Source organism: Stigmatopora nigra, chromosome 6 (genome assembly GCF_051989575.1).
Source record: "Stigmatopora nigra isolate UIUO_SnigA chromosome 6, RoL_Snig_1.1, whole genome shotgun sequence".
Lineage (NCBI taxonomy): Eukaryota > Metazoa > Chordata > Actinopteri > Syngnathiformes > Syngnathidae > Stigmatopora > Stigmatopora nigra.
In genome coordinates this window covers 5029920-5041347 of record NC_135513.1, presented here as the reverse complement: position 1 = coordinate 5041347, position 11428 = coordinate 5029920, and the positions used below count along the sequence as shown (strand labels likewise).

Genomic DNA, 11428 nt, shown 5'->3' with positions numbered 1-11428 from the left:
AAATGGCTCAAGAGGGCCACAGTGGACAAATAATTATGACACTCAAATCTTTGTCTTGACTAATGCTTATTAGTCAAACTTAAAAATCCAACTTTGGATTTGGTCCTAAAATTTAAGGTTTTTTGTGCATGTACATTTTAATGTTTTGATATTTGATTACCAAATCGGAAAACAGAAATGTACTCTGAATCTAAACCTAATAATAATCGAATGAATATGGTATCTGCAAATTTGAAAACGTTCTCATATATATGCAAGTGAATTTATACCAATTTTGAGACAAACTATCAAACTACATGTATTCTGGAATGTGGCTGTTGTGGGAGGGATGTGTGTCATTCATCTCGCCAACAAGCGGATGTGCTCTACTTGTCACTTCTTTTTTCAGTAACCTGTATCTTCATCGATGTACGCAGTATATATGCTCCAGCATGAAGCCTGCTTATTTGTTGAAGGACTCAAGTAATCGACACAATTGAAATGACTGGAAAAAGGTGCGTTTTAAATTATACACTTGCACTTGTGTTTCTTCTGAGGATGAAATTCTAAAAAGTGAGAAAAAAGCTGCCATTTTTATGAACTCATTGTTGACAAAAAAGATGATATAAAATTTTCTTAGTTTTATGTAGGCCTTATTATAAAGCTCCTGCTTAAAAATAGAGTCAAGTCTTTAAAATTGAAATGGAGCAGTGTTTTCTTTACAACTAGACCTTTTCAATAATACTGCATTTTAGTAGTGGCATGGCTGACATGGTGGGGCAATGACAAATGGATGACAATTATCGAAAGAATGTACTGTATGCTGTTTTCGGAATATCTCCCATGTTTTTAATATCTTCCTCAGGATATCTCCCATCTTCCCATTTTTACCCAATGACTAACCAAAAGTTGACATCTGGAGAGCTTGATACAGGAGAAAAATGAACATGCACTGCCATAAAAAGGTTGGAAAGTCTTAATTTCACTAATAGGAGCATGCAAGCGTTCGTGCTTGCCTAGATGAGAAGAAAAGCTCTTTCTGATGACAGTACCTCCCAAAGAAATGTCTGTCAAATGTGTCCTGGTCGGGGACAGTGCGGTAGGGAAGACAGCCCTCCTACTCAGCTTTGTTTCCGGAACCTTCCCAGATACCTACAAGCCCACAGTATTTGACAATACCGGGGCTGAGGTGTACATGGATGGTGTTTTGATTAATCTTGGTCTGTGGGACACGGCGGGACATGACAACTTTCGGCAGATCCGACCCCGATCTTACCACCAAGCCGACATTGTGCTCGTGTGCTACTCGGTGGCCAATCGCAACTCTCTGGTTAATGCACAAAGCAAGTGGATGGCGGAGGTTAGGGAGAACTTACCCACGGTACCGGTGCTGATGGTGGGCACCCAGATAGACCTGCGGGAGTCTGGTGCACATCGGGGTAGCTGTGTTACCACAGCAGAAGGGAGGCGGGTGGCTCAGCAAGTGCACGCCAAAGGCTACTTAGAGTGTTCGTCCTTGAACAAGCGGGGGGTTCAAAACGTTTTTGAGTGTGCTGTGCGGACCGCCATGAGGCATATTAGGAAGCAGGCCAGACGACGGATGTTCAGCATGAACCAGTGCAAAGTATTTTAACCTTTAGTAAACTGGAAAACTTAAAATTTGAGTTAAATATGATTGTACAAGATAGAAAAAATATATTTCCAATTATACTCTGTTTATTATCCAGCCATATTGAAGTGAATAGGACCTGTAGTAAAATGGAGCCCACTCATTCAATTTATAGCATTATACTTGTATAATGAAAATACAAGTATTTATATAAAATTAAATGTAAACCTTAAATTTTAAGTTATATGAAATTGTTGCTCTGTAGTCATTCCAGCGGGTTATCTTTCTAAATTGTTATTAGTAATTGTAAATGTGATGAATAATACAAAACAACACTTGCATAGAACGTCTCCACATAACCAACATCCCTGCAGCATTTTTTTTTCATGTGAAGACATGCATATGCACATACAGGAAACACCTGGAATATACAAACAGCATTTCTGACAATTACCTTTTTTTTCAGTCCAAAACTAACAATTAGAGTGCATTACTCATGTATTTATTTTAACCTGATATAATTTCATATATATGTAATTGATTTACTTCTACATGTAGTTCCTATTGCTTCTCAGCCACTATTTTTAAAAATATTTTTATTTATCTATTACATTTTATGGTTGTGACACTCTGAGTTTGTAAAAAAGTAAATTCATTCCTAAGAAAATTATAGATCTGCAATTTGGACCATTTACCAGCCTAACTGAGTGTGTCCAATAAGGTTTAGTTTCTGCTTAGCCTCCTCTTCTGATTACTTTAGGTCTACATTACAAACTCTATTCTTCTTATTATACTGCTTTTGTCAATGTGTCACACTGGGAGCCGAAATCTGATCCTGGGACTGTTAAGCCCATTGGTGTGTATGACGTGTCACACGTTCCTTGGCATGTATGCTGTTGCTGATTGACCCAACAAGACAGTGTATATGTTGAGGGGGTCTATGTGACACTGGTGTATGCCATTGTATTGCTGGGTGGTTGGCAATTGTGTCACACAACTAGTTGTGTTCATGTTCACGAGGGGCTTTTGCAGTGAGCGTCACATTTCACATAATGTCGGTGATATATGATCGCACCTGCTATCATACCCTGCGAGGGTAAGTGCATGTGTGTGTGTTTATATGTCATCTCTGGTTACGGAGGAGCCATTGCACATATATTCACAAACTGAGACTGTCAAACACCAGGATAGCCAAGTATTGACGGCTTTGACAAGAGATTCTGAGGAATTAAATGCATGGGGCCGATCTCAGCTGGACAGAATGGAGTACACAGAAGATTGACGTTCCGGATTCGAAAACACCTTGTCTCAACACCTCCGTTGCTGAAGTCACATCCTCATCTTGTTGAAGATGAAACTCGCAGCACTGATTGCTTGCCTCAACCTGATGGTGCAAGGTCAGTTTTGTGTGATTGAGCCAGTTCGGGGAAGCATTTTTTTTTTAACCCTTCAATCTTATTTTTGTTCATCACTCAGTGTCTCAGGGTGCTGGAGGATATTATGCTCGCAAACTTCTGAATGATCTGATGGAAGACTACTCCAATGCTCTCAGACCTGTAGGAGACACCGACAAAGCTCTCAATGTCTCCCTTCAGATAACCCTTTCCCAGATTAAAGATATGGTGAGCATAAAGCAAATGATTTATCAAATGTCAATGCTTCAAACTGAATTATCACTGAATAATATAACTGATCCACATAGTTGAACATTTTGCATATCCTTTAACTTATTAATTCTTTTATTTCACTTGTTGTTTACCTACCAATGATAGATACTATGTATTATGCCTGATGATCAGATAAGGTAAAAAAAAACTATTTTAAAGGTATTTTGAGACTAGTCCACATCGATCTTCTTACGACAACTGTGACTGCTGTTTTAAAATTCCGTTAACACAAAAATTTTGGGCAGATTTTTGCAAACAATTGTAATTCTGAAGGTCAAAGGTACAGATACAAAAAAATATTAACGTTTGTGTGCAGGACGAGCGAAATCAGGTTCTAACTACCTACCTGTGGATCAGGCAGGTGTGGCATGATGCTTACCTGAAGTGGAACAAGGAGGACTATGATGATCTGGAGATGATCAACATTCCTAGTGACCTGGTTTGGAAGCCAGACATCGTCCTTTATAACAAGTTAGCATGGTTTTCATTACTTCTGTACCATTCTTCTAAACCTTCCTGTAAGCAGCGCCTCCATCTAACATGTGCATTCAGAGCAGACGAAGAATCATCAGGTCCATCCAACACAAATGTGAAGCTACGTTACAACGGGGAGATCGTCTGGGATTCTCCAGCCATTACGAAGAGCACATGTGTAGTGGATGTATCCTACTTTCCTTTTGATTGGCAACAATGCAAACTCACCTTTGGTTCTTGGACCTATAATGGGAACCAGGTGTGGCCAACCCGTTTTAATCTTCTGTTGTATTTTTTCTTTTTTCTAAACATACAATTGGGTCTTTCACCCAGGTGGACATAAGCTTGGGTATGGACAGTGGCGACCTTTCTGACTTTGTGGAGAATGTGGAGTGGGAATGTCACGGCATGCCGGCGGTGAGGAATGTCATGATGTACGGCTGCTGCTCGGATCCTTACACTGAAGTCACCTACACATTGCTACTCAAGCGTCGTTCCTCCTTCTACATCTTCAATCTACTCCTACCTTGCTTCCTCATCTCATTCCTGGCACCATTAGGCTTCTACCTGCCAGCCGACTCTGGGGAGAAGGTGTCTTTGGGTGTCACTGTGCTTTTGGCGCTTACTGTGTTCCAGCTGCTGGTGGCCGAGAGCATGCCACCTGCAGAAAGCATGCCCTATATAGGTTTGTCACATTTCAGATGATATTCAGTTGATTGAAAATCAATATCTATATAGTAAAAGAGATTAATGTATATATTTCTACGTATATAATCCTGATTAAATCCTTTCCATTTCTCTAGGCAAGTATTATATTGCCACCATGACCATGATCACAGCTTCTACATCTCTCACCATATTCATTATGAATATTCATTTCTGTGGAGCTGAGGCCAAGCCAGTCCCTCATTGGGCTAAAGTCCTTATCATTGACTACATGTCCAAAATATTTTTTGTTTATGAAGTAGGGGAGAATTGTACCACCACCGATTGTGAGAAGAGCCAACCTCATTCTGATGAAATGATGAGTAACAAAAACTTTGAGCCTGACGATTACGACATCTACTGTGACAGCAAACCTTACATGCACGAAAACAGCCACGGGCTCAACAATCATAGCCAGCATCGCAAAAAACAGGCAAACGGCAAAGTAAACAAGAAGCATCATTACTACAAAAACAGCACTTCTGGACCAGAGAGAGCAGAAAGAAAAAGAGGGGCCTCACAGCACCATTACCAATATATCGCAAGGAATGAAGACTACAAGGCTGCTCCAAACCCATCAAACCTTGAACATTTGAATAAAGAACTCAAGGAGAAACTCTGCTATTCTGAGGAGAAAGTTCAGATCTCAGAGTGCCCCTGCAGCTGCCCCTGCCTACAACACAATCAGGTACAAGTTTTAAGTTGGGGATTGTATTTACTTTTCATTTAAGGAGGGATTGAAGTCTTTAGGTCAATTCTTACAACAAAATACCATAACTGGTAGCTTTTGTTTTGATAACATGCCTTTGGTTATTTTTTTTAAAACATTCACAATTGCATATTTTTTGGAATATATTTATACATATATACAATCCTAATAAGGATTGCAGGGGTGCTGCAGCACATCTCAGCTGACTTTGGCCACCAGACGGGGGACACCCTGAATTGATTCCAATCACCAAATTAATACTTAAAAAAATCCCAATCTACAATTTGAGAATCTAAAAAAATAGGCAAATACAAAATATTTTAAAACTCCACCACGTTCATTGTCATATTAATTTTCAATGCTCATTAACGATAATATTGGTGGCCAAAAACAATACTGCAACCAGTTTCAAATATTGAAGAATACAACCTTTGGGTTGCCTGATATGCACTTTTACCTATTTACCTATTGGTGAAATTGCGCCTCTTCTATGGTCAAAATGTTAACATAGAATCGTTGCATTTCAATCAGTAAAGAAAAAGGATAAAATATATGTATATATATACCAAGGTAAGCAATAATCGTCATCGCTTAAGTCTCGTCCAGCCAAAAACAGGCAACCCTAAATTGTTTGCCAGCAAATTACAATGCACGCGGAGATTAACTAGACGCATTCACACGTGGGGGAAATTTGGAGTGTTCAATCAATCGAGACAGTGTGGCTTTTGGGGGATGATGGAGGAAAACGGAGTGTCTGCAGAACATTGACAAAGGCACGGGTAGAACTTGCAAACTGCCCACTGATACCAAGAACTCACAAGGGACCAGAACCTCGATCTCAGATCTGGTGAGGCACACGCGTTTATCTCTCTTACACTGAGATATCTGTGTCTGAAAGTGATACATTGGAAAACTCAAAGTACTTCTGTCGGGACGCCAAACAATCTTGGCGTCAAAATGTTCTCCATCTAAATCTTGTTTCTGATTTTGTTCTGGCTGATGTGAGATATGTAACTAGTTTCCGTTTGTCTAAATGCATTATTTTGTATTTTTTTTTAAATGGAAACAGGTGGTGGATTCGTGAATTAGTGGTTTAGTGGATTCGCGCAATAGTGAAATAGTGGCTTAGTGGGATGCTGGTTAGTGGAATAGTGGATTCGTGGAATAGTGGACGAGTGGAATAGTGAATTAATACTGGAATAGTGAACTAGTGGGATAGAGAAATAGTGGAATAGTGAATTAGTGAATTACTAGTGGGATAGAGAAATAGTGGAATAGAGAATTACTAGTGGGATAGAGGAATAGTGGATAAGTGGAATAGTGGGAGGGTGGGATAGTGAATTACTAGTGGGATAGAGAAATAGTGGACTATTGAATTAGTGAATTACTAGTGGAATAGAGAAGTAGTGGATTGATGGAATAGTGGATTGGTGAAATAGTGGTGTGGCCTCAGAAAGACACCGCTGTGATGAAAAAAAAAACATGGAAAAAGAATTAGGAAAAACTCTTAATGACAGCAGCAAAAGCATATCTAAATGCAAAAAAAAAGAAAAGAAAGTTGAAGCAAAGTACAGTGTTGGATCTTCCATCCTCCAGCTTCTGGTTGATCAATTAATGTTGATCAAATGAATGAATAATTATGCTTCTGATCAGAACCTATATGTTCAGCATGATAAACATATTATTTATTCATGAGAGGGTTTGTTTTGCCTATTTATGACCTGCAATTAGTTGGCAACCATTTGAGGGTTTACCCCACCTCTTACCCATAGCAAGCTGATGTAGGATCCAGCACCCCTAAGTAGTATGGAAAATCAATTATTTTTATTTTTGATTTTTTTAGTGGGTGAGGAGTACAAATTACAAGTAATCAGTCATTTTTTAACATCTTGATTTTTGACTTGTATTTTAAAATGGAATGATTTAATTATATATTGATTTCAAATATATGCATTGGCTTTTCATTTCAACAGCTAATCAAAATTTCCCTCATTTAGGTGGTGAAAAACATTCAGTACATGGCCAACTGCTTCCGCGAGCAAAGGACTACATGTGTTAAGGCTGCTGAGTGGAAGAAGGTTGCCAAGGTAATGGATCGATTTTTCATGTGGATTTTCTTCATCATGGTTTTCCTCATGAGCATTTTGATTATTGCCAAGGCGTCTTGAGAGTTTATTTTTAACACAAGTGCTGGGTTATTTAAGTCTTAATTGCATAACCAATAGTCTTCTTCTAAAATAAAAAGTGTTCTAATGTCAGTTTTGAGCATTGTTTGAATGCCGTCACTTTGTTCACTGTGACGTTGTAGTAAACAATAAAGGCAACATAGGAAAGTTGTATGGGCTTTCCATTATTGGTGCACTGACAGCCAGGCATTCAGTTTAAAGAATATTAAATGTTTGGATCAAGATCATTGTAGCAATATAAATAAAAAGAGTGTATAAAATCCAATATTGTCACTGAGTAAAGAAAAATGGCATGAGCAGACATAAAATATCAAATACATGAGCTATTTTTAAAATATTTAAAAAAAAACCCTTAAAATAGCTTGGAACACAAAGGACAACAGTCCATCTCCAAAATAGATTTCTTTTGCACACCAATAAAATAAACTATTATAAAGACCCAAAAAGGTGTTACATGGGAGATTTAAGATCTTGATTTATTTTTCTTTCATTCTACTCTGTCTTTCAGGTACTACTCTATTTTTAATGTATGTTTGTGTTATCTCTTTGGATGGTATATGCTGTAAAAAATATTTGAGAATCAGCCATCTACAACTATTCCTCTAGATTTCTGCATACTTTGAGTGTGTTTTAAACTTTTTAAAACTAAAAGATGGAAAATTATTAGGTTTAAGGTGTATGAAATCTATTTACAGGGTTATTTGCTATTACTCTGACTAGGGAGTACAAGAGCTCCAGATGAAAAAATACTGTACAGATGTACGTATAATTCGACATAACCAACTATATGTTGTTGCCTAATTTAATTTTATTTAAATCTACTATCACAGTTGCTATTCATTACTGCACAAAAACATTTCCAATCAGGGTTGATCATTGTGACAAAAAAGGCAGAGGTAACAAGTGTGAGGTAAATATTGGTTTTAATGAACAAACATCAGTCTGGGAAACTGACATTAGTCTGTGGGTTGGAGAAAGGGTCTATAAAGCACAATGAAATTTAGAGGTGGGGGACATTTTTATTTGTTACACAAAAGCGCCCCTGTACAGTCGGAGCAGGAGATTCTATATATGTAACGTACAGATCAGGATCCAAGTCTACGGTACAAAAACTTAGCAGCAACATGTTAAACATCGGAGACCAAGGGGCTAACAAAGTAGTTTCATTTAGAAAAAGTCACAGTATCCTTTAAGCATAAATTTGTTAAAAAGGTAAAAACAGTTCTAGGCATCCTCTAGGGTCAATGCTACGCACAAGATCTGTGTTTTGTATACTCTAATATAAAGACCTTCTGGTAATGGCACAGTACAAACTCTCAGGAAACGTGACAAAAATATACAGCGTCCTCACGACGTCACATTTGCTGATCAAAATGTAACTAAGGTCTCTGGCAAGCACAATATATTCCAAAAAAAAAAAAAACAACAACTTCCTTTTAAACCAAAAATAAAGGACACCATGATGTTAGTTCAGCTATCTTGATAGATTATGTTGTTTTTTAAAATAAAAATAAAGGACAAATATAAATTAATATATATTAAAAGAATCAGAATTGATACATGGGGAAGACCTACTTAATAAGTACAGGTATATTTATCATACAATAAATACTCAAAGCCTGGAGAGAGAGTATGGTGTATTGAATCTGGAAGGTAAGAAAGAAATCTTTGTCAGAGTGTTTGTTGTTCAGTAGCAGTATGAAATTGTTTTGAAGATTGTTTACACAGTCTTGTTTGTGTAGTAGTGAGTTTATAGTAGGACCAAATGGGGTTTCTCCTACGCACAGGACACCTGGGAAGTCTTCAGGTAGATCCTCCAATGGGAAGAGACAGTGGCAAAGTCTTCATGACCAATGAAACGAAGTAGATGCAAAGGAAAAAGTCCATTTTTTTTGTCTTTTTCTCCACTTCATAATAAAAAATAAGTCTGTGTTTTTTTGTACTTTACAATATAATTCAACATCCCCACCATGGAAGCATCGATCATCAGTCCAGCACTGACAAGGAAAGAAACGGTGAGGTTTCCTTTTTTTTCTTTCCAGGTTTTTTTTTTTTTAAAATTGGTGGAGGGTTTTGCTAGGATCTCAAAAACAGAGATGGGGAGCAAGTAAGGCGGGTGGGTACACAAAACATATCTTGCAAAGAAAGTCTTTTCTGTTTTCTGTTATTTTTTGTGTGTTTTTTTTGTGTTTGTTTTTTTAAACTTATGTGGAACAATTTGTACAGCCACACTTAACAATTTTTTCCACTTCCTGAACAAAAGAAGAGCCGTCAGTGCACTGGAAGGTGTATTTCCTGCGTTTGCTGCGGAGGGGGGTGCAGCAGGTCCCTTGTCCATTTGCTCCCCCCGGGCAGCTGCCCCTGCACTCTAGACGGGAGACCTTCTCCTGGGTTTGGCACGCCGCGTAGCCTTGCTGTCTCTGGTAGACATCTCGGACCCGTTCTCCTCTGCAGGCCACCTCTACAACAATAAGAAGGTACTTTTTTAGCTATGTAGTCGGAAGAGTAAAGAAATGACATCAAAACTGAATTTTAAAGGAATGACCAACACAGAAAATGTAGGGGGAAAGTAGATGATGGTCAATGACAGCAAGGAATGTCCAATTGATTTGAACTGGCTTATTTGTTGCAATAATTTTACTTTGTGCATCTCAGCGGAGAGGATTTTGTTACATAAATTAAGGGGAAAAGTTTTTTTTCTTATCTAAAATAGTGGTGAAAAATGTGGCTGAGATAGAATCCAGCACCCCCTGCGACCTGAATGAGAAAAAAGTGGTTCAGAAAATGATCAATCTTCAATAAATACTGTTACTAGCAAGAATTTTGCAAATTATATCCTTTTGGTGATCATTTGGTAGATGAACTTTTCCCAAGTTGGTTAAAGACTGTTTAGTCAAAAGCCCATTTGAAATCTTTCATAGTAATAAAATAAAATGGTTATAATGCTTCATGGACGTTAAAACTAGGCTAAAAGCATACCAGATGAAGTAGACGCACGTGAAGTTGTACAAACTACAAACGAGAGAAGAAAAAGGACAGGCCATGTACTCTCACCTGAGAGACCCCTCGTGTGCGATTGAGCGGAAGCTCAGGTGAAGCTGATTTGGAAAAGCAAGTTGTTCCAAGTGTTAATGCAGAAACAACAAACATGGTTAAGCATAGACGCACACGAGAAACAAAGCGGCAGAGATTTTCAATAAAAAACAATAGATTAGTTTAAGATTGCGAAAACTAATTCAAGTATAAAATATAGATAATAAGAGAATATTGTTGTAATCCCACCTTTATCGCATGTTTCTCCGGTGTATCCACTGTTACACTCGCAATATGCTTTGCCAAGTCCTGACACTCTACATTTGCCATGTTTACAGCGAGACAGGCTGCAGGGATTAGTCGCTTCCTGATCTTGCTCATCGCAGAGGACGCCGCTGAATCCGGGTTGGCAGCGACATGAGTAAGAGTAGGAGTTGATGGCCAGGCAAGTACCGTGAATACACCTAGAGACAAGAATTACATATAGAAGGTTATTTAGAAAAGAAATTGCTGTTGTTTCTATGTATTTGCAGTCAAGACCTTACAATAATGACAAAGGAAATTGTAGCCAAATCGTGGCATAGAGGTTAAGTCACCTGACTCCCATGTGGGAGACTGGGGTTCAAATCCCAGTTAGAAACATTTTCCCTTAGTTGTTTCTATCTATTTGTAGTCAAGATGATTACAAAGGAAACTGTCGCCACTTGGTGGCGCAGAGGTTAGCTCACTGGACTCCCCTCGGGGAGGCCTGGGTTCGATTCCCGTTTGGGACACTTTTACACTTAATTGTTTCTGTGGACTTCTTGTCAAGACACTCAAATGATTACAATGAAAAGTGTGGCCACTTGCTTGGCGCAGAGGTTAGTTCACCAGACTCCCATCTGGGAGACCTGGGTTCGATTCCCAGCTGCGACATATTTTCACTTAATTGTTTCTGTGGACTTCTTGTCAAGACACTCAAATGACTACAAAGAAAAGTGAAGCTACTTGGTGGCGCAGATGTTAGATCACTGGACTCCCGTCTGGGAGACCTGGGTTCGATTCCCGCTGTCGCTGTTTGGCTGAT

The 11428-nt window shown here is 38.6% G+C and overlaps 3 protein-coding genes and 1 long non-coding RNA gene across 12 annotated transcripts in view; 3 read left to right on the top strand and 1 right to left on the bottom strand.

Moving 5' to 3' along the window:
• The first annotated feature begins 345 nt into the window (after nt 1-345).
• On the top strand, nt 346-1697 carry rhoh (ras homolog family member H). The gene is made up of 2 exons (XM_077719445.1): nt 346-494; nt 845-1697. Exon 2 carries the CDS (start codon nt 1022-1024, stop codon nt 1610-1612), a length of 591 nt encoding a protein of 196 aa, XP_077575571.1. The 5' UTR covers nt 346-494; nt 845-1021; the 3' UTR covers nt 1613-1697.
• A 1138-nt stretch (nt 1698-2835) lies between these two features.
• On the top strand, nt 2836-7401 carry chrna9a (cholinergic receptor, nicotinic, alpha 9a). The gene is made up of 7 exons (XM_077719447.1): nt 2836-2985; nt 3065-3210; nt 3572-3726; nt 3808-3988; nt 4063-4414; nt 4533-5122; nt 7141-7401. Exons 1-7 carry the CDS (start codon nt 2940-2942, stop codon nt 7309-7311), a joined length of 1641 nt encoding a protein of 546 aa, XP_077575573.1. The 5' UTR covers nt 2836-2939; the 3' UTR covers nt 7312-7401.
• An 834-nt stretch (nt 7402-8235) lies between these two features.
• slit2 (slit homolog 2 (Drosophila)) overlaps nt 8236-11428 on the bottom strand; it is a 73160-nt gene continuing 69967 nt past the window's right edge. For 8 of the 9 annotated variants that reach the window (XM_077719433.1, XM_077719435.1, XM_077719434.1 and 5 more), the window contains 2 exons: nt 10612-10826; nt 8236-9790 (listed from right to left, as the gene is read on the bottom strand). In XM_077719433.1, coding sequence (XP_077575559.1) covers nt 9534-9790; nt 10612-10826 — 472 coding nt within the window. In that variant the 3' untranslated portion in view covers nt 8236-9533. Of the gene's footprint in view, nt 9791-10383; nt 10428-10611; nt 10827-11428 lie in introns of all 9 variants that reach the window. The other variant, XM_077719442.1, reaches the window with a different exon arrangement.
• Nucleotides 8833-11058, top strand: LOC144198438 (uncharacterized). Its single transcript, XR_013326708.1, has 3 exons — nt 8833-9344; nt 9593-9806; nt 10701-11058. It is a non-coding gene; the product is annotated as an uncharacterized LOC144198438 (long non-coding RNA).